This window comes from Gobius niger (genome assembly GCF_951799975.1).
Source record: "Gobius niger genome assembly, chromosome: 8".
NCBI lineage: Eukaryota > Metazoa > Chordata > Actinopteri > Gobiiformes > Gobiidae > Gobius > Gobius niger.
The window spans coordinates 27,463,965-27,484,925 of record NC_136859.1 but is presented as its reverse complement, the minus strand read 5'-3'; the positions used below and the strand labels follow the sequence as shown (position 1 = coordinate 27,484,925).

General features: G+C 41.9%; 1 protein-coding gene and 1 long non-coding RNA gene across 3 annotated transcripts in view; one reads left to right on the top strand and one right to left on the bottom strand.

The window, feature by feature from the left end:
* The window catches only part of grik3 (glutamate ionotropic receptor kainate type subunit 3), a 202,168-nt gene that overhangs the window by 33,545 nt on the left and 147,662 nt on the right, over nt 1–20,961 (bottom strand). For both annotated transcript variants that reach the window (XM_079561875.1, XM_079561876.1), the window contains exons 8-10: nt 18,847–18,954; nt 15,975–16,088; nt 9,605–9,808 (exon numbers count right to left, since the gene is read on the bottom strand). In XM_079561875.1, the coding sequence (XP_079418001.1) occupies nt 9,605–9,808; nt 15,975–16,088; nt 18,847–18,954 (426 nt within the window). The remainder of the gene's footprint in view (nt 1–9,604; nt 9,809–15,974; nt 16,089–18,846; nt 18,955–20,961) is intronic.
* Nucleotides 1–20,961, top strand: part of LOC306967092 — a 376,547-nt gene that overhangs the window by 316,111 nt on the left and 39,475 nt on the right. The gene's annotated exons all lie outside the window — the stretch shown is intronic.

The following is a 20,961-nucleotide window of genomic DNA, read 5'->3' as shown; positions in this document are numbered from 1 at the left end:
GTGCATTATAACCGTCGAATGCACGGCTCCGAGTTGTTTAATCCGCTTATACCATGGTCCCACAAACGTAACATTTATAATAAATATTTGTTTCATTTACTAAACTCACTAAATATGCCAGACCACCGGGACTATTTTATGTTGGTTATTAGCCGGTCACCGAAGGCTCGTCTCAGGGCGAGTCATTCTCCGCAGCTACGAGGATCTCAGTCAGGCGCAACCAAACAACATAAGCACACGCTGCATCGCCAGAATCACAACACAACAGGACTAACCCGGCACTTTTCCGTGGAAGTAAACACCGATGTGCGGCACTCGTGGGCAGGAGTTGTTTCACTTTTACGCTGTTTAATAGATCCATGTGTTTAACCTGAAGCTAGCTAGCAAGTTCAACGAGCTCAACTGTTTATGGAAACAGCTGCGGTGGAGTCCGCTTACACCTGGCCCCCACGAACTGAAACTTTTATGATTGACTTTACTAATCCAGACAAATATGTTTAAATGCAGGATCATTTTATGTACGCCTGAAAATCATGAATAGTGCCTTAACCGTTTTCAATAGAAATGTAAAGCTCATATGTTATTAACAGTAGCTAACCTAGCTGCTCACTCTCCTCTACTTCCCATTTATCAAACATTTTGTTTTGGCCCAAAACGTTGAAATTAAACAAAATCCATCTCATACGTTCCTGTCAGTCACTAATTACGTGTTTATCTGATTCAGCTGTGTCATGCGTTGCTATGGCGACGCCCACAGCGGAGTGATATCCCAGTGATTTAACTACCGGACTACGTGTGCGGTTATACGAAAATAATGCACGCTTGTTAGCACCCACCAGCCAATCAGAATCGAGTATTCACCCAGACCATGGTATAATGTACATGATTGTGGCCTTTTCATATTTGTAATTTCAACCAGATTGCAGTTTCTATTCAACTGTGATGTGCAAACCTATTCACCTTATTCCGCCCCGCCCACTTTTGCCCTTTTTTGCGTTGTTTCGGCACTTCCATTGTGCGGACACTTCCGGTCGAGCGCGAAGCCCGTTCATTTAAACGGGGAACGAGGGAAAATATTCTCCGCTCAAATCTGATGTTCAGTCGATTGATTTGTGTAAAATGGCCAATGTTCATTTGCACCAACAAGTCAACACTGCACCGTTTCTCTGCACGGCTTTGTTTTCGTGTAGTAACTGATTTTATTTGGACTTCTCCGGTCCCATGTTAACAGATAGGAGAAAAGGGGCGGGCACAATTCATGGCGGCGCCCACGCGAACATCCGGAATAAGGTGAGTAGCCTACAAACTCTTAACACCATTGTTTTTGTTAGAGGTCGACCAATACGTTTTTTTCTCATTCGATGCCGATATCTTTGTCCTATTTTTAAAAATGTCTATAATCCTCATGGATGATGCTCTGTGACATAGAGCTGATTTATTCAGGACACTCATGCTCATTCGGTGCTTCAGACGGAGCTCGCTTGAAAGATAAAAATCAGCAGATTCCAAAACAGATAAACAGTAAATCTCTATCTCTGATGGTTCTAAAATTAGAAGCAAAATTCTTGTGATCGATTTTAGTTGTGATGATTCTCAGCTCCCCTGAGGCCTATAGGGAGTTGAGACAGGGCACATTTTAAAGTTCTGACTGAGCTCTTTCTAATGCCCACAATCTCTATAGCTTTCAGTTCCAGAGACATCGGTCTTTTATTGGCATTAGAATGGCCGATTTTGTAAAATACCCAAATATAGTCCCGAAATATCGCCCGGAAGATATACTGTACCTCGAAACCTCTGGGAAAGCTCAAGTTTTTGTCGATTAAAGACACTACAAAATGAATAAAGCATATGGATCCCACTGTTTCACTGAAAGAGCTATGAGAATACGAATACAACTACTATCAGTGTAAAGTTGGAATGAATACCAAAGCGTGTACAAGTATGAAACTGTCGGTGAAAGAGAAAAACTGAAAGGGAAACCCCCACAATTGTGCTCTTCATTGTTCCTGCTCTGGCAGATGATACTGTGTTGAACTGAGATGCCGCACTTCTTTCATACCTTCTCTCGGCATTGCTAAAAGTCTGCAAAGCCAGCCAAGTTGGAGCTTACCTTTACGCTATTGCCGAGCATGTAGTATTCTTTTTATAGACTGTAAAATAGGCACCAGTTTCTGAATGCAGAAACACAATGCGGCACGGAGATATGCAATGGGATTTACTGCTGACTTGGACTGAGTGGTTGCATGGAACCTTTAGTGACAGGCGTCTGAAGGCGGAGTCCATTTCTTCCCAAATAACTCGCTAAATATGAACCTAAAATCACCAAATAAAGGTTGGTGGTAGCTCTTGCATGTACTGACCCAGTGTGATGCAGTGCCGGGGACGCGCGCACAGCGAGTGGTGATGCTGCAGACAAAGGCCTCCCAGCTCTGGGTCACTCTCCCCAGCACCGGGTCGTCCTGCTAACTCTCATCACTATCAAACTCACGGATGTCAAGCCACAGTGACCCATGCTGGTGCGGAAGGAGGATTTCACACAAAGGGCACGCGAGGATTTTGCTGAAAGACTTGCACTATTGTGTCCGCGTGTTGTTGTTTTGTGAGGTTAAAAGTTCATTCTCTTCTGTTTCTTTCTCTCTATTATTCCAGAACAGACGCATGTAAACATTTACTGGTCAATGTTAGAGTTCTGGGATTCAGCGGAGCCAGCGTTAAACCAAGGAGTGTAGCAGGGTTGTGGAAACAGCAACCGACAAAAGAAATATTATCAGTCGGGCTGTGTCAAGGTGTGTCAGGACATACACTAGAAAACTCCTGACAATGTGTACAAGAAACAGACAGAATATACAAACAGAGAATTGGTTATGTTCACAATGTTATAGGATTTATTGTCGCAGTGCCAGACGGAGAGCAGGGACCTATATAACTTTATAAACAATTCACAGTTTGAGAATGAAATAACCAAGAGAAATTCCAGCACACAGATGTCTAATGTTCGGCTCTATTTTTCTATTTTCTAAAATTTTCCACAGAAAACTTGTGCCTTTTAATTCACAAGTAATGGCCTAATACAACCACTTTTTTCATTTCACAGGGGAAACACCGAAGTGTGTTTTTGCTGACAGTGAAGAGGCTGAGCAATATGAAGCCTAGGCGTTAATTCAACTTGGTAGACTAATTTCAGCATCACCTACCTCCAGCCAATGACTGCCTCCGAGAGGGCCACACATCCACCTCAGCCATCAGCGTAAGAGCCGCACCTCCATAGCAGCCAATCATCTACCTTGGTCCCGCTTTTAAGCCGTAGCAATCATGGTTCGTTCACTTCCCAGCTGTGTTGCGACCCACCTCCACCCCATCTCCACCTCTTCTGTCCACGGCTTCTACCTGCTGCAGCTTCACGGATCTTCCACACCACCACCAGTGTACAGGCTCCGGGGGAAGACATCTAACTACAAGCTGTTCATCCATACTGACTTTCATACATCCATGTCTACCGCCGGGGTCTGATCGCCAAAACTAATATACATGTCAATAAATCTTCCTAATCGCTGCCTTTGTCTATCCAAGTTGAAATGTCAGTTTTGGTTCTGTGGATAAGTATTCAAAGAGATACAAACCATGAACCAGGTCAAAACGTTTATTAGAGTTACAAAGCACCTCAATATCTTTCTATTATTTCAATAATAGAAAGATTTTCAATTTTATTATCGAACAAATTGTCTTTAGTGTTGGAATGCCATTAGTTACACCAGGAGTAAGAGTTACACGATGGACATTTTTATAATGTAAAATAATACAGCCTCTCTTAGAACATTGTGTAGGGAACAAAAACAGTTGTGATTTCAATCCATTAATTGTAATTGAGACGAAAGTGTTCATCTTTATATGGATCGTTGCCACCAAAGTCAATTTTGTCAAATTAAGGGAAGAACAAACAAAGACAGATTTTGCCAGCTTTGCCTGTGGAGTCATTATCCATCATTATTGCACAGGAATCACTGCCAACACACAATGTTAGCTCGCAAAATAATTGACTATATTGACGACCACGATGTATCAAATTCATAATGATGTGATGCTCACGGCCGTATTGGATCTTGTAAACAGCTCTCTAATACAGCAGTTCGAATTGACTTTCATTAGTGAAAAAAGACCAAACTTTGTTGTCTGTTCTGAAGAGGTTCGGCTCTCATAAAAGGACCATCACTGTCATTACTGCAAATTCAAAAGTCTTCCATTTACCTCTCTCTTAGACCATGTATCTATTGGATGAGAAAACTCAATGCAAGGCCAGCACCTTGCTGCCTGTCTGTCGAAGCCAAGATTAATTGCCATGACAGGAACAAATGATGTGCTAAGCATGCTATTAACATTTGCATCTCCCCATGATTAAAGCCATCATCCACTGTGACTAAATCAAGTTTAACAAGGCCTGTTGCATCATTTAGCACCTTCGAAACAATGCCCTTTGGCTCTGCACGCCGCTTTGTAGCTACACAGGGGGAAATAAAGGCCCCGGCTTTGCACATCACTCTCATTGGCTTTGGAGTGAAGGCAGTTTGTTGTTCAAAGGCATTAGGTAGACCGGCAGTAAAGGTTTTAATTTAGAGATTTAGTCAATCCTGTCGAATGCACTTTCCATCTGAACAAAGCAAAACTTTACACAGCCTAAAGTGGGTTTAAACATTTAGAAAAACTAACAGAAGCAATCATAGTGGAAACAATATCATGACATATTAGTGCTCCTTTTAACATACTTAACCCATGTGTTAGTTTTGGTTTCCTATAAATGATGCAAATACAAACCACATGCAGAGTTAGTAAGGCAAGGTATAAATCCCTGTTGGTAAAAATCATCCTCTGCTTTTTGCTCATTCTTTTCTGCACCTCATACTGTGAAGCAAACGAGCACGCCGACACCTCGATCAAGCTACACTCGGTCTTACACCCATCATCTTTCACCAACCAAATCCTTTATATGATTTAGTTCATGCCATGCAACAAACATTTTTGTTTCGGGGATTTACTCAAATCTGTCACGTCCACTTTCATTGAGACAAAACATAGTGAACAACACAGCGCACTGCAGTACAGGGGATTTTAATAAAACCTTGTGTTTATTTAAAAGGCAGTCAGTCATCCAGTTTAGTGCGATTTTATAATAGAACAAGGATTTAGGGCTTTACATGTGTTTTTCTGCTGGAACCAGCCGCTCGCTCTCATTTTCTACCTCAAACCTTATCTCAGCCCCGTGACCTTTTTAAGTAACGGCAGTGATCCTACGTAAACACCTTATCTGTAGCTATTACAATGAGGGAACACGGTTTGCTGTGGGCTAATACAAAGTTGCTATGAATACAAATGGGCCAGATAAATCTATGGAGCGTTACCTTGAAGTTTGCTCAGATTAACTTGTAATTTTGTGTCTTTTTTTTCTGGACTTCGTAGTGATAGAAATACACACACACCGAGATGTGAAGGATCTTGCCTTTAGTCTAATATCCAGCAAAGTTCTGCCTTCTTAGCGCTGTGTTCATTCATGCACAGTAAGTCCATTTTTCCTATCAGGGGTATACGGGGGCCCCTGGGACTGGCACTTAGCAGGGTATACTTGCTGTGACTTCAGATCAGAGAAAAAAAGATGAAACTGAGCAGCGTTTGAATATTTTTTTCAAAGGAAGGCGATTTAAATATTTTCCAGAACACCTACTGTAGAATGTCTTTTACACTAATACAAGTTTTATTTAAATGGAGGCACTAAAGACAAAAAAACAATTTGGAACTATCTAACTAACTAACTTTTGTTCACAAACAATTAAAGAGGAAGTGCATACATTTTAATATATTTTCTTTTCTTCACCAAGACGACTGTCATATATTTCAATATAGAGCAATACTGTCACAGCAATGTAGACAAAAACTACTACCCAACTAGATCACATCAGCTCTTTCTCCACATGTTGGTTTGTACAATATAATGAAGGACAAAACAAATCTAATACTACTACTATTAAAGGGCCTTTAAATACAAACTTAAATTGAATTTCGTATTTAAGTCTCTAAACAAACCCTTTTTCTATAAATTCTCTGTAGCCTATGTCTCAAACCTCTTATGTCACTCTCTTGAACTCGCCTTAAACTTTGTTTTTCGGCTTGACTGGAGCATGTCCATCTCATCCACGCAGAGCTGAGAGGGGCACTAGACCACAAAATAGAAGCCACTGAAATCCACAAAGGAGTCATGCATCCTCGGTTATGAGATAAGCCACAGTCAAAAAGTAATGACTGGCACTATAGATTCTCGGAGACAGATCTGCACTTATTTACAGGCAATAGTCTCCAAAAAGTGAAAATCAATCATTTTGAATGGCTGTATTTTAGGCATGTTTAGGATTGATAAACAATGAGGCTGCATTTGAAATAGGGTACAATAAGCAGAGCAGGCTGCAGAACAGTTTCATTAGAGCAGTTAGCATGTCTGGAATATTTAACGCCATAAGGCAAGATCCGACAGCACACATCTCACTTTATAACGGCTAAAGCAAACCGTTTACTTGTCATAGTAAGTCAGGTAAATAAACACTGTATAAACAATACATAAATGCATGTGAAAACTAAGTAAAGCAAATGAAGACCATTTGCTTTACATGTGTTAATAAAACTGAACTGAAATGGATTTAATCAGTATTTAACATTACATACAGAAGGGCTCCACAATATGAGAAAAAAGTGAATAAATATTTGCAATGTTCAGAAACATAAAAGAAAAAAAAAAACAGCTAGTACGACTTTATTGTATGTTCCAGTACATTTAAGTCAAATTTAAAGTTAAGTTCATAATGATTTGTTCTTAAAAATATGGGATCATCAGGACCAAATCAAGGCGATAATTGAATTACATTTCAAACATTGTGACTGAACTTTTGCACATTTTTAAGTTATCATTCATCCTTGTTTTTGGGGAAAATATTTTAGAGAAAATCTTAGTCAGATGGAAGACATTGTGATGTGGTTTATAATGTAGCCCACAGTAATGGTTGACGATTTCATCCATCTCATTCTTAAGCCATTGAGTTTAATGAATGTCTAGCGTCACACTGGGAACATGATGCACCACAGACCTATATACTGTACACATACAGCGCCTACACAATTCTCTTCCAAGATGATAAAATAAAATGTTTACACTCAGCTTTAAACTCAGGCACCCTTGGTTCCGCAGAGCACCCGGTTTAATGGATAGAGCCATGCATCTCCATTTCGTGCCAGCATCCGGAGCCTTTAGTAATCCATTTGTTCCCCTCAAGGTTATTGTTATCAACATAGATCTGGCAAAAAGCTGCAAGGGGAAGAATAAAGTGCTGCAGCGGTGGGCCACCTTTCCTCCAACCCTTTCAGCGCCGAGCCATTGACTCCTGCCATACGATTCCCTGCACTAAATGCCACTTAAGCTATTACAAGTTTTCAGCTGAGTACAGCGCTGACCTGATGGCGCGGAGGACAAAGACAGAGCAGTGACAGGGGACACTTATGAAATGCCAGCTCCGGCTCGCCGCCATCACGAGGAAGCAGCTTTCACGGCCCGCTAAAGCTCGCGCATATATAGTCTGACAGGGACAGCTGCGATTACCCACAATGCATCGGGGTAGGGGATGATTGCCGGCATGTCCTCCCGCGGTATCCTTACTCACCACAACACTGCAGGCGTATTCTTCCGCGGGGAGTGGTCTGTCTCGCTGAGTGCTATGAATACGCTTGAAGTTTTGGACAACCTTGACAGAATCATCTCGTAAATGCGGCTGACAGCTTTGCGGGCTTTTCATGTCTGGCACTCAATCATATCTATGTCACTGTCCACTTGAAGGACACAGCACACGACGCGTCTCAGCACCTCGCTAACTTGGCCCGATGGTAAACACCTTGTTGTTATTGCCAGGCCACATGGTGTAAAAACTATGTTCTGGGTTTTATTGTCTTGTTCCTGGGCACATCTTATTCTGCTGTGACTGGTCAGAGGGTTTCTGGTCATCTGAACCCAGAGCGAGAAATGTTACAGTTTCTGTGATAATGGAAACTTAAATGTTGCCAGTTATATGCCATAAGCATTATGGCAGATTGGATGTACAATCTCCCGCTCTCCCTCTGTCTTTTCTGTCAGCGTAGTATTTACTCTAACGGACAATTAATAAGTTCAAAAATCGTAACATGCTACGACACCTGCAGTGGCCTCTCGGGGCATGAGTTATTTAGTACAGCTCGCAGCCTAGATGAAGGCTGAACAGAACTTTAGTTTTCGCTGACGAAGCCTTTTGGATGAGAGGCAAAACGTTCGAGACTTCAACCACTGAGTACAGAAGACGACTTGAATATTTTCATTGAAGATGGACAACTCGTGTACGACTGAGAGCTTACACAGACAAACTGCTTAAATACCGTACTACTATATTTTTGTATTGCTTCAAATACAAAACATTTGGCATAATTCATTTCGTAAGATTTGTAAACATTCCATCAAACAGAGAAATGAGGGTAAATCTTTAAAAAAACAAACTGGACACAACAGGCAACTTTTTTTCCAAGAGTGTGTAGAACAGGGGTCCCAAACTGGCAGGCCAGGGTCCAAATCTGGACCTCCAGAGGCTTTAGTCCAGACCCCAAAGCCTTTTCATCCGCTCAATATACTTAATTTCTAAGGCATGAATTAAAATAATTTGAACCATTTGAATAACATTGAGTAAAATGGCAAAAATGATTGCTTCATTGATCAGCTTTGCTATGTAAGTACACAACCTGTGTTCATGTTTTAATATTTTTAAGAGCAATGACTGCACATGTCCGGACCCTGGACTTATGTCGAAACAAAAGAAAAGTTTGCGGACCTTGAGCTGATTCAGTTGGGGACCCCTGGTGTAGAATTTCAGTCAAAACTGCAGCTGATTTTTTGCGTGTTTGACTAATGTATGCAGTGTTCAATTATTCTTAATTGAGCAAAGCCCCTGAGTGAGTTATATCTGTTGGGGGAAAAAATATTTTATATACTTTTATTTAATGCCAGTTTGATTGATTTGTGATTTTTTAAGGCCTTAATTTTAGCATAATTCATGTAATAATTATTTCAACACTTTTAAATGCCCTGCGGAAATCCTGTGCACATGTGCTTGTAGTAATTCAAACAAAACAATCGCACAAGAAAACTAACAAATATATTGGTTTGCATTCGCTGTCCCCCACTCGCACACTCAAACACACTCACACACATCCTGGCCTATTGTATATGTTTATAGTGGCAACACTTTAGAACAGTGAAAGCTCCCATTCTTCCATTCTCAAACAGCAACAAAGGGAACTTTCACAAACCCCTTCTGCACATCTCGATTCTCCACGTTCAAGTATTCACAATCGTATTTTACTTCAAACTGTGAAGCAGCGTTTATGGCACAACACAAAAACACATGCCATACTTCTGGGTCGACAATAGTTACAAAGCAGACAACACATACTGCTTTTTAATAGACCTTTTGTGGTAAAATGTAGTAGTGAAGGTAAAAGCAAAAGAAGGTGGGATAAAAATATCTCGGCAGCAGAAAGCGCATCGACTTACGTGTTCGATGAGTTCCCTGATCATGCCGCTCCACTGGCCCTTGTCGTCCGGTATGCCGTACTTCCCGTCAGGCACCAGGCGGATCTCGTACGTGAAGCCCAGGATCGTGGCCAGTTCCTTGAGCAAGTCGATGCAGAATCCTTCGAAGCGGTCGTTCCCCACCAGCGCCTTGTCAGACTTCTTAAGCATGACATATGGCTCCTCCTGCGCACACCCAAAAGGATCAAATGGAAAGCAACGGTGAGGTCAGCTTTTTCAATTTGTCTCGGCACATGCACCTAATTGAAGCAAAGTGATCCGCGCTGATGAGCCGCTGTAGCCGTTAACTGGCAGTGACAGGCGGCCAGTACAGTTCAGAGCCGGCGTACAGGCCCCTGGGTGGGATATGAGAGAACGCTGACTGTTTCTGGGACAAATGAGGGCGAGAAGAAGAAACTACTGTGCATTCTGAGCTCAGACATTGGAATGACCATTGGCTGGGCTTGACATCAACTGTTTGCACATTGGCCATTGAGATTGTTTTGTTTTTTTGTTTTCAACACTTGGGAGCCAATAAGGGTATCACCAGTAATAATAATACATTTCATTTAAAAGCGCCTTTCAAAACACGCAAGGACACCGTACAGTGGAGTCATAAAAACAATACAAACAGAGTACGGCATTGAGTTGGTGAGAGCTTAACTAGGACTGTCTGAACAAGTAAGTTTTGAGTCTGGATTTGAAGGGTGGATTTGGCAGGGTCTATGGTGCGGAGGTCAAGGGGGGAGAGAGCTCCAGAGTTGGGGAGCAGAGTGGCTGAATGCTCTGTGCCCCATGGTGATGAGTTTTGGCTGTTGGGATAGAGCTGGAGGAGCGGAGTGTGCGGGCAGGAGTGGCGGTGTGGAGTAGGTCAGATATATATATACGGAGGGGCCAGGTTATGAAGTGCTTTGAATGTAAAGAGGAGTATTTTGAAGTTGATTCTCTGTGTTATCGGAAGCCAGTGAAGTTGTTGTCGAACGGGGGTAATGTGATGAGCGGTAGGAGTCTGTGTGATGATCCGAGCTGCCGAGTTTTGGAGGAGTTGTAGTTTCTGGAGGGATGTGTTGGGGAGGCCGAACGGGGACGGAGATGAGAGATGTTACGTAGGTGGAAATAAGCAGACCGGGTGATGCTATTGGTGTGTGATGTGAGACTAGAAGGAGAGTGTGCTGTCGAGGATGACGCCCAGACTCTTAAAGGAATAGGCCACCGTTTTTACATACTGAGATATGCTCTTACCTCACTTTAGTCGAGTTAATATATCCCCGTCTGGTCTTTGTCCGTGCGCTCTGCCAGGCAAACGGAGCACATACGCAGCCTCTCCCACATGTCACATAGCTCCAAAAAAGCTCACGATAGAAGCTACCAAGCTCTTCCACGTGTTCCCTATTTAAATAAAGTTACGTGAAGTGTTTTCAAGCGAAGTATATTTACACAGAAATGTAACGTGTCGATTTTATAAGCAGATAAAAAGGGGGACTATATTTTGAGGCGTAATGATACGAGGAGCAAAACGTCCGCGCAGTAACTCCTAAAGACTTCCCCCGCTCACTTCCGTCAATAACCTTTAGGAGTTACTGCGCGGACGTTTTACTCCTCGTATCATTACGCCTCACAATATAGTCCCCCTTTTTATTTGCTTATAAAATCGACACGTTACATAAGAGCATATCTCAGTATGTAAAAACGGTGGCCTATTCCTTTAAGGATAGATGAGTTGTTGGTGGAAATAGGAAAACTATTGGGAGTGGAGGAGGTGCCTACATACAAGCAGGACTTCTGTTTTGGAGCTGTTTAGTTTGAGGAAGTTGGAAGAGAACCAATAATGACTTTATTGTAGACAGAGGGTATGGGAGTATGGAGGACGAGATGAAGATGGTTTGGTGGAGAGGTAGAGCTGGGTGCCATCCGCGAAGCAGTGGAAAATTGATGTTGTGCATACAAAGAATGTGACCGAGTGGGAGAATGCAGATGATGAAGAGGAGTGGCCCCAGGATAGAGCCCCGGGGGACACCAGCGTGGACATGGAAAGTGTTGGACTGGCAATCTGTAATTGCTGCTTTAACTTTAATTTGATCGTAGTCAGTATTATTAGTACTGATACCCAAATGAGTACTGAATTGGTATCAATATGGCATGACAGTGGGCTATCTTTGAAATATAAAAGTTACACAGTTTTTACCAATGTTTCTCATCTTTTAAACCATGACCATTTTGTTTTCTGTAAGTAAATTACACAATAATTCTAAATCTGCAGTATTTTACTTATTTAGTTCATATACTGTATGTTCAATACTTACTATTTTTCGCATCAAAAGTGGCTTAAACACTATGTACAATGTAAAACGCTGATCAAAAGCAATGATCAAACACAGAGCTGCTTGTGTAGAGGAGTTCAAACATCTTGGGTTATTGTGGTCCATTTATTTACTGTGTAGTAAAATACTGTACCTCTAAATTGAATTCAAGGTTATGTAAGTCTGACCTAATAGAGTCATTTAATTTTGTCCTTCATAGTAAATTAATCACGATGCTACTGGTGCTACGCAGAGCTCACTGAACATATTGTGCATTGACCTCTGGAGCGTGCCAGGTCGGTTGCTTTTACAGCCAGGTATCTGACACTCTTTTTACTGGCCCGTTATCCTCCCGCCGGCTGCTCATAATCCGCCTTGTATAAAGGCTTGATTAGGAACAGAATGCACTTGTGAAATAAAACATGCACTTGATCAGTTTTAACCAACCTCAGAGGGAGGGCGGCGAGCGGCGACGAGCAACACGGCTCACAAATGATCTCCAGATAAGACACGCTGCAATCCCCGCTGCGCATTTCAAAACACGCTGGCCTATTCATGCAGAGGGACACTATTACAGTTTATTACCGCCAATGACCAGATGTATAATTTCACAGAGTGAGCTGTGAAGCGGAGTAATTGATCCTCTAGTGAAGGTGACCCGTGCTTTGTGTTGTGTGTTTTGCATTTGCTGGCAAAAAAAAAGAGAGAGAGAAATCAGTCAAAGAGTAGAAAATGGTTTGGAACAACACAACTGATTCTCTGAGGAAATTGTTTTTCACAGGGGAAGTGGAGGTGGAGAGGCCAGGGGTGGAGCAGTGGAATATAATGTGTTTTGCTGGAGGCAGGGGGACACCAGTTGCACAGCTCGTTGTGCTATTGGAATGTGGCAATGTGAACGGCTGCTTAGAAAATAGAATACGCAATAGGACAATTAAGAAGAAAGAGAGTAATTATCAATTGAAAACAAATTGCTTTAGGGAAACGTAAGACAGACAGATGTTTCCAATCCAAATGACTTGACTTGACTTGTCATCGAGGAGATTTCTGCGGCCTACAACGCGCTTTAAAAAAAAGGTTGTGCTTTCTTGATCTAGCATCGGAAGCATCAAAATACAGTTTAAGCGTGTGATGTCAAAACATAGCAATATGGCACTCCATCCAACAGCAGCACTTGTAATCATTCATTTGTCCCTCATTTTGCTATATTGACGGTTTTACCCCCCAAAAAAGTCAGTTATTTGGTTGGACCGTTTTTTGTCCTGTCCCGTGTTGCATTGATATTTCACCAACATCTTGTGTTGATGACGGGAGAGTGTGGCCACTGCGCAAAGCCTTTTCCAGCACATTCCAAAGATTCTCAGTGGGGTTCAGATCTGGACTCTGTGGTGGAAAATCCATATGCGAAAAGAATGTCTCATGCTCCCTGACCCACTCTTTCACAACCTGAGCCCAATGATTTCTGGCATTGTCATCCTGGACTATGCCCGCGCCATCAGGGAAGAAGAAATCCATGGATGATGGAATAACCTGCTCGTTCAGGACGTTCAGCGAGTCTCATTCTTTGGGCACATTAAGTTGCCGAACCTCGACCTTTCTGCTTTACCCAAATCTAAAAGGTTCATACAGTCTATAGGCCAGTGTCTCATTTGAAAGCTAAGACCCGCAAAACTGGTCTAAACGGATCATTTTTTAATTTTGTTGTTGTCACTTTTTTGTTATGTTTTTGTCATGTTCTGGTCATTTTTTTGGTCGTTTTTTGTTGTGTTTTTACCTCCATTTTCATCTTCTTTTTGTAACGTTTTTGCTGCGTTTTCGTCTTCGTTTTCATCTCGCTTTTGTCGCTATTTTGGCGCTTTTTTCAAGAAGCTTGTATTTGGGTAATGCTAAAGTGGAGAAAATCTGCTCGGTTAAGGCGGGGGTTAAGAGGGTAAACCCAGATGCTGACTGTTTTAGTTAGCCAGGCAGTGTGTTTTTATTTAGATTCAATAAGTGCAGACCCTCTATAGGGGATTTTGGTAAGATTTCCAGCAAACATGGCCACTATTTCCTTATTGATAACTTTTAGCCAGGTAGACTTATTTCACTCTGCTTTGATCGAGATAAAAGGACTTCTTAAAGCTTTGTACAGATCGTGGCTCAGTGGTTAGTATATCCATCCACCGTGTAGCATAGTGTTCGAATGGGCCAATGGTGCAGCCTGGTTTCTGTCAGTGTACCTCAGGGCACATGTGGCCACAGTGGGAGCTTAATGTACATTTGAATGTACGGAAAAGCATAAGATACAACGGATTACTGTTTTATTAATAAGAAGGGTGAGGGTATGTCTTGAAAGCCTAATAAAACATAGAGTTTGCTACTGCTTATACTGTAATTGCCTTTTTAATGCCCCTGTTTAGAACAGCCATCACATTTTGTTACATCATGACAATAACCACTTGCAATAAAAAAAAACATAATCAAGGGAACGTTTTACTATGTTAGATCTGAATATGCTGCCATGTGGATATCATCATCAGACCGCCCTGTTGAATAAATAATGCCACATGAATACTTGATGACAATGCATAGAGATAACGCTTATTACTGCAAACTTGACAGAAGTTGTCCAATTATCGGAAAGTTACTATGTTAAAACGGAGACAAAAAAAGTCATTACCATCTGTTTCTAGCCTTTCTGATTCTTGCCCGTCCCCAAGGTTTTGGACTCAGCCGAACAGTATTTGTGGGAGCGAGCAGCATGGGGTGCACATATCACAGAGTCTAGGGAAGGTGGGCTCGCATTACAGGCAATGGAGTGCAAACAATTAATGTAAGGGGGGAAAAACACATTAGGGTCTTAATCTCCTCCACAAAGTTATCACTATAAAGCTGTCAGACGTCCCGTTCACGCATGACTGGGAGCGGTTTGATGCAATGTCATTACACTATGAGAGAGAGGAGATTGATATTAAAGTTGGGCAATCTCAAAGAAGGCAGTTTTATGAGCTCGGCCTAATGAAATGGCAAATGAAGGAATGAAAAAAAAAAAGTGTGAACCTGGGAGTGTCGGAAATCTCGTACTTTTGGATGGCGGAAATGATGGGGGTGTGAAAGTGCACTTATTAAGGGAGAAAGAACCAGACGTGGGTCGAAGGAGTACTTCAGATTCTCGTGGTTATGTTTGCACGTAAATGAAAGGGACACATTTTGGTCAAAGTTGTCATGAAAAGAGGTCAGTTTTACAAGAATATAATATAATATGCCTAATTGCCAACATTTGATGTGCTCATTTTCAAGCAATGCTCAATTTGCACCACTTTTGCAAATTGGATGAGCTAGTCATCTTGTAATCATTACACCCTTGTATATAGTTGAACAAGTGTATTATAGGAACCACATGTTTCCTTAAATATTTGCTCTTGAGCGGTTACCAAAACCCCTCAAGTAAAGAGATGTACATTGTCTTTTACTAAAGAAAAGAAATACATTTCAAAGAAAGGCAAATGTATTTGAAACAAAAGTGGAACACATTAGAGTGATGTATACAATACATACTATGAACCTGATAGTTCAGAACTTACCTGTGCACTTGTTTTAAAGTGTTATAAAGTAAATTACCTATTGCTTTTATTCATTTATTTCTTTAATCCTTATCTAACCAAGAAGTTACTTGAGATCGATCTCAGTTTCAAGGGGGATCGGGCCACGGGGCACAGGTGACATACAATGTACATGGTATTATTGAGAAGCTAAAGAGGGGGTATTATGCTTACAGGGAGCTCTTTGGGAGCTGCTGTTGCCACTTGAGAAGATCCAAAGATTGCTCAAAGTTACTGTAGCGGCTCGAAATGGAAGTTTATTATGTTTTTGTTGAGACAACAACATTGTAACATCGTGACAATGTAGTACAATGAGCATGAAAAGCTACATATATGGCAAAGTCATTAGGACACACAATTATATTATAACACACTCTACCTGAAGCATTGTGACCATTCATGTTTACTCTTATAGCAACAGGTTTGACGGCTGCCATTTGTGAAAAGGACATTTATTTTCGGCGTTGACCTTACCAAGATGGTGGTAATGACGAGGGAGCGGTTGGCCAGCGAGTCTGTAATGTTCATCCCCTTGCGCTTGGGCACTTCTGTGATGTTGAGTCCTCCCGACGCACTCCACTTGCCCACCTGCAGGAGATAAAAGGCCCCAGGATAAGTGCTGCTGCATGTGATCCCACCCACCTGCCATAGCAGCCCTGTACATTAGCACCAAGATGGAGGTACAGTGAGAGTGTGGCGCTGGAGCATTAGATGATTGGCTGAGTCACCCCGGTGTCAGGAGAGCAGAGGTGCTGCTGCTTTCAAAAGATCAAACATGATGGGCAAGGGCAGATGAAAAATGGGTGCAAATGACTTTGGCATTGTGTCGATTTTCCAATATGAACATTTTGCAGAGGTTGTGGTTACGTTTTCTTTAAAGTGGATACAAATTGTGCTTTCAGCCGTAGAACCTTTTTCCTGTGCTTTTTTCCTATTCTTCCAATTAAAGTCATTAAAAACAACCAATGGCAAACGATTTAATTCAATTACATGTCAGTCTGGATAATCTGAGAGAGCTTTCCTCTCTACTCCCTGGCTTTGTAGGGGCAGCTTCTTTTTATTGCTGCAAAGTACAATGATATAGTGCTCTGGGGCCGCACAAAGGCACTCTATCGGAAGCATAGCATTGAGGTTACAGTTAATTCCAATAAAAATGCGGTGTTGCGGCTGCCAGCTGGTTTACATTGGCAAAGTCATTTCTACTCCGCAGCCGTGCTAAGATAAGCCCGGAGATTTGAACAAATAAAAAGGAGTTGCACGCGAGCAACCCCCAGGCGAAGAGCTTTGCATATTGTAGAAAAACACTGAGGAACGTATCATTAGTGCAAATAGTACCGTGGCTGTCGGTAACAGTCTGGGTTCCCAAGGAGAGCCTCCACCCACTGTTTCTTCAACTCCGCAGTCGGCTCTGATATACAGTTTCTAACCCTTTCACTTCAAATCTAAGCCAATCAATGAGCGCATTACAAACCTATTTTGGAAATGATGATGTGCAGACGTATCGATAAATGGGGTTGGGGGTTCTGTCCCATTTTCCAAAATTCTGGTGTGAGGATGAAGTGCGGAATCTTAGTTTTTTCATTGGAACAAATGAATCACTCAGAAGAAGAAGAAGAAGAAGAAGAAGAAGAAGAAGAAGAAGAAGAAGAAGAAGAAAGAAGAGAAAGAAACCTGTCACACTTGTCAACCAAAGTTGGCTCAGAGGAAAAGCTTTATAAAAACAACTGAATGCTTTCCGCTTTGAACGTTCTGACTAATTGTGCCAATTACAATTAGCATACTTCATTAGCTGTGATTAGCGCAAGGTTTGATGAAGTTACGCAACCGGGACATGAGTAGTTTTCTTCCACCTTTCTGAACAGTGTCGCGCCCAGATGCTGCTCATAATTCCGTCACCAACTCAAACTTGGGCTAATATTCAATTACAGAGGATTAGTGGCGAGAAAAGTCCACATCTTAACGGGCTCATGGAGTCAAAGCCGATTCCATGGATGTGCAGAGAAGAAAGTGTCGGATCCACGCTAACATGCTTGAGGATTTGTCAGAAGACACTAATGTAGCATCAAATACTTTTAGGAGATGACTGTTCCTAATTCAACAGTCACAGGACGAGCAGAGAAAAGGAAGAGGGATGATTTCAAAGCAGCTGCGTTTCTGAACAGAGGGGTTACATGCTGAAAACCCCGGCTATTATATAGCTCAGAGCCCGTGGGGAGTACTTGAGCAAGTCATAATGGGACTTATCCCTATTAAATGTATTCATAATGTATGAAAGCCCTCTGGTAGACAAAAGCTGTCTGCTGCAGACCAGGAGGCGCTTAGATTTGCATTGTAATGAAATAAGCTCAGCTTTACCAACCTTTTACTTTCTATTTTCTTCTGTTTTCTCAGACGTGTTTATACAGCTCATTACCACCAAACAGCATTTTGGGCATCACCTCGAATTATCATTAAGAGCGACTGCAATTAACACCCTAATGTGTACCCTAATCCAATTTGCTTTATGATCCACTAACTTATGCTTATGTTGAAACAGCCAATTTGTTCCTTGTTAGGAGGTAAATGATACTGTCAGATTTGCATTATCTGCGTCGCATTGAAGAGGAAATATCACACTGGAATTTTGTCATCAATTACAACATGGAGCAACTGCTACAAAACTTCCTGTGGAGAGAATGCTCTTATTCTGGAGAAGTTATGTTGCGGCTTTATTGGTGGTGAGAGCATCCTTTTGTCTCCCATTTACTGTGTAGTTTAATCTGCAATGTGCTGACTCGCCCTGTTCTCTAGAACAGTATGTTAAGCACTCTATTTAGAACGTGTCTAGAGACGTTCTTTTCTTGTCTCCCCCATAGAACAAAGTGTTTACATTGTAAGGACATTGTGGCCCACAGCCTGACTGTGGTGAGGGCAGAGCATACTGTACATGTGGCTGTAGTTAATCCATGTAAAAGTTCATCTGAAACAATAATATAGAGCATAGTAAAGGTTTAATCTCAGAAAATAAACTGAATATAAGCATTAGGAATAATTTATCATTTCTCTGCACGCGGTGTTTATAGTACTATGCAACACATGCAGCTGTGCTTCACAAGTACATTCAAGTGAAGAGCAAGTGTGCATACACAAATATTCTCTATGTGCTAGACTTTCAGCTAATAATTATCCAACCATTTGGACATTGCTAATTCATGAAGTGAGTCACAAAGTTCAAATGGGAATATTGTACATGGATCCATGAGTTGAAAGCAGCAAATGTGGGTTGATAGGTAAAGAAAGCACAACAGAATTCATGCTTTGCAGCTCACTGACAGAACACATGATATATTAGTTTTATTGTAATCACCTTCTCCAGCCCGTCCTCCTTCAGGCTGACGATGTCCAGGTCAAAGTCCGTGCGCAGGCCTGTGGTCTTGTTGAACGACAGCCTCCCGGTCAGCCCGTCCCAATGTGACTGAAACACAAGCAAACACTATCAGTGCACTGTGATCACAATGGAGATCTTTTTAGCATATTTGCTCCCTTAAGCAGAATGTTTTCTCACACCTATTCATGGCGCCAAAACAAAACAATAATTAGTAGCAATTGCAATAGGACAAGAGCAATAATAACAAACAGGGGATGAATATGCAAATGCTTCTTACAATACAACACACAACACTGAAGCCTGTATCCTTCGCCGCAATGTTAATTCACACCCACACAGCGACGGCACAAACGTACAAACACAAAGACAACAAGAGACATTCCATTTTTTTTAATTACATTTTACATCTCGACGCCTCCAACGCACTCTCCCTGCAGACTACAGAGTTAATTAACATCCATCTATTTTTGCTTGATTTCTGCGAGGAGGAAGGGGGGGGCGCACACAGAAATGCCCCCTATTATGATTCCATGATAGTCCACCTCCCAGCACTGGCATCAAATAAGCAAGTCATGGGCATCACTCGGTTGGATTCAGCTGCTTTCGGTTCGTTTGCTCCTATGTGGCCTTCAGCGTTCGGGTTTCGGAACACCATAATAACTGACACAATGCTGAAGGACGTAGAGCACTCAAAAAACCTGCTGAAAGCCTGGTGACTCAAGAAAAACGCATGTGTTATTAATCGATAATGAGTTCCTTCAACACCATCCTCCCTGGACAGCTACGGGACAAGCTCTACCAGCTCACTGGAACTCCTCAGGGCCGTGGACTTTCTCCCTGGCTCTTCTCCCTGTGCACGAACTGCTGCACTTCCTGTCAAGAGTCTGTTAAACTGATCAAATTTGCGGACGACACCACCCTTATTGGGATCATCTTGGACAGTGATGAGTCCGCCTAGAGAGGTGGACTGGCTGGTGTCCTGGTGCAGCCACAACAACCTGGAGCTGAACGCTCTGCCGATACACTTGCCTCTAGCCTGGTTTTTGCCACGTGACTTTGTGCTGGTTACAAAAACAATACAAAAAACGTTTCTTTAAATCATTCATCATCATTTAAAGTCAGGTGTTCACAATCCGACAATAACACAATGACTACAAGATGGTTCAAAATGGGCAGGACATATTCATCAACATCTATCGATCGATCTATCTATCTATCTATCTATCTATCTATCTATCTATCTATCTATCTATCTATCTATCTATCTATCTATCTATCTATCTATCTATCTATCTATCTATCTATCTATCTATCTATCTATCTATCTATCTATCTATCTATCTATCTATCTATCTATCTATCTGTTTCCTCCTATGTGCCTCAGAACAACTGCACAATCAGTCACTCCAACTACTGCACGCTGATATTCAAAGTCCACCATGTCCCACACAGGCTGCACAGTAGCTGTCTCCCGTCCGCCCAAAGCATGCCAGAACTTGTCGAGAGAAAATCGAAGCTTCAAGGAAAACTGGGCCTTCTTTTGATTCCCCCCCCCCTTCCCTTCCCTAGACCTCATCGTAGTCCTTTTCATCTGGCCTATCACTGTAGAGGTAGGTGGCACGTTCAGTGGCACATCACTGTTTGTATCGGCCTCTGTGGTGTAAAGATTTGATTGGTTCGTGGCGTGGTGAAAATGATAGAAACATGTCTCCTATGCGAAATGTGCCGCATTGTCGTGATTTATGCCGTGCCATGCTCTGAGCAGAGTGTTTGCACGTGTCGGACAAACACTATGTATGGATTTAGTGGCAGACTGGGATGTGGAGCAGCATATTATAGTACAGCAACACATGTAATACAATCGGCCCGCTCATTGTGTCAACAAAGCTATGTAATTATATATGACTGGGAGTAAATGTGGAGGTGTCTATATCTAAGCGATACAGCGCAACACTTTTGCAGTTCCTTTCAAGGAGTTGAATGATAATACTTGTCATTTCCTTTGGGAGTTTACATACAAGAAATACACTGCTTGACCCAAAAAAAATTAAGTTGGCACCTGGATTTAACTAACTTTTGATCTGCGGTTGTAGT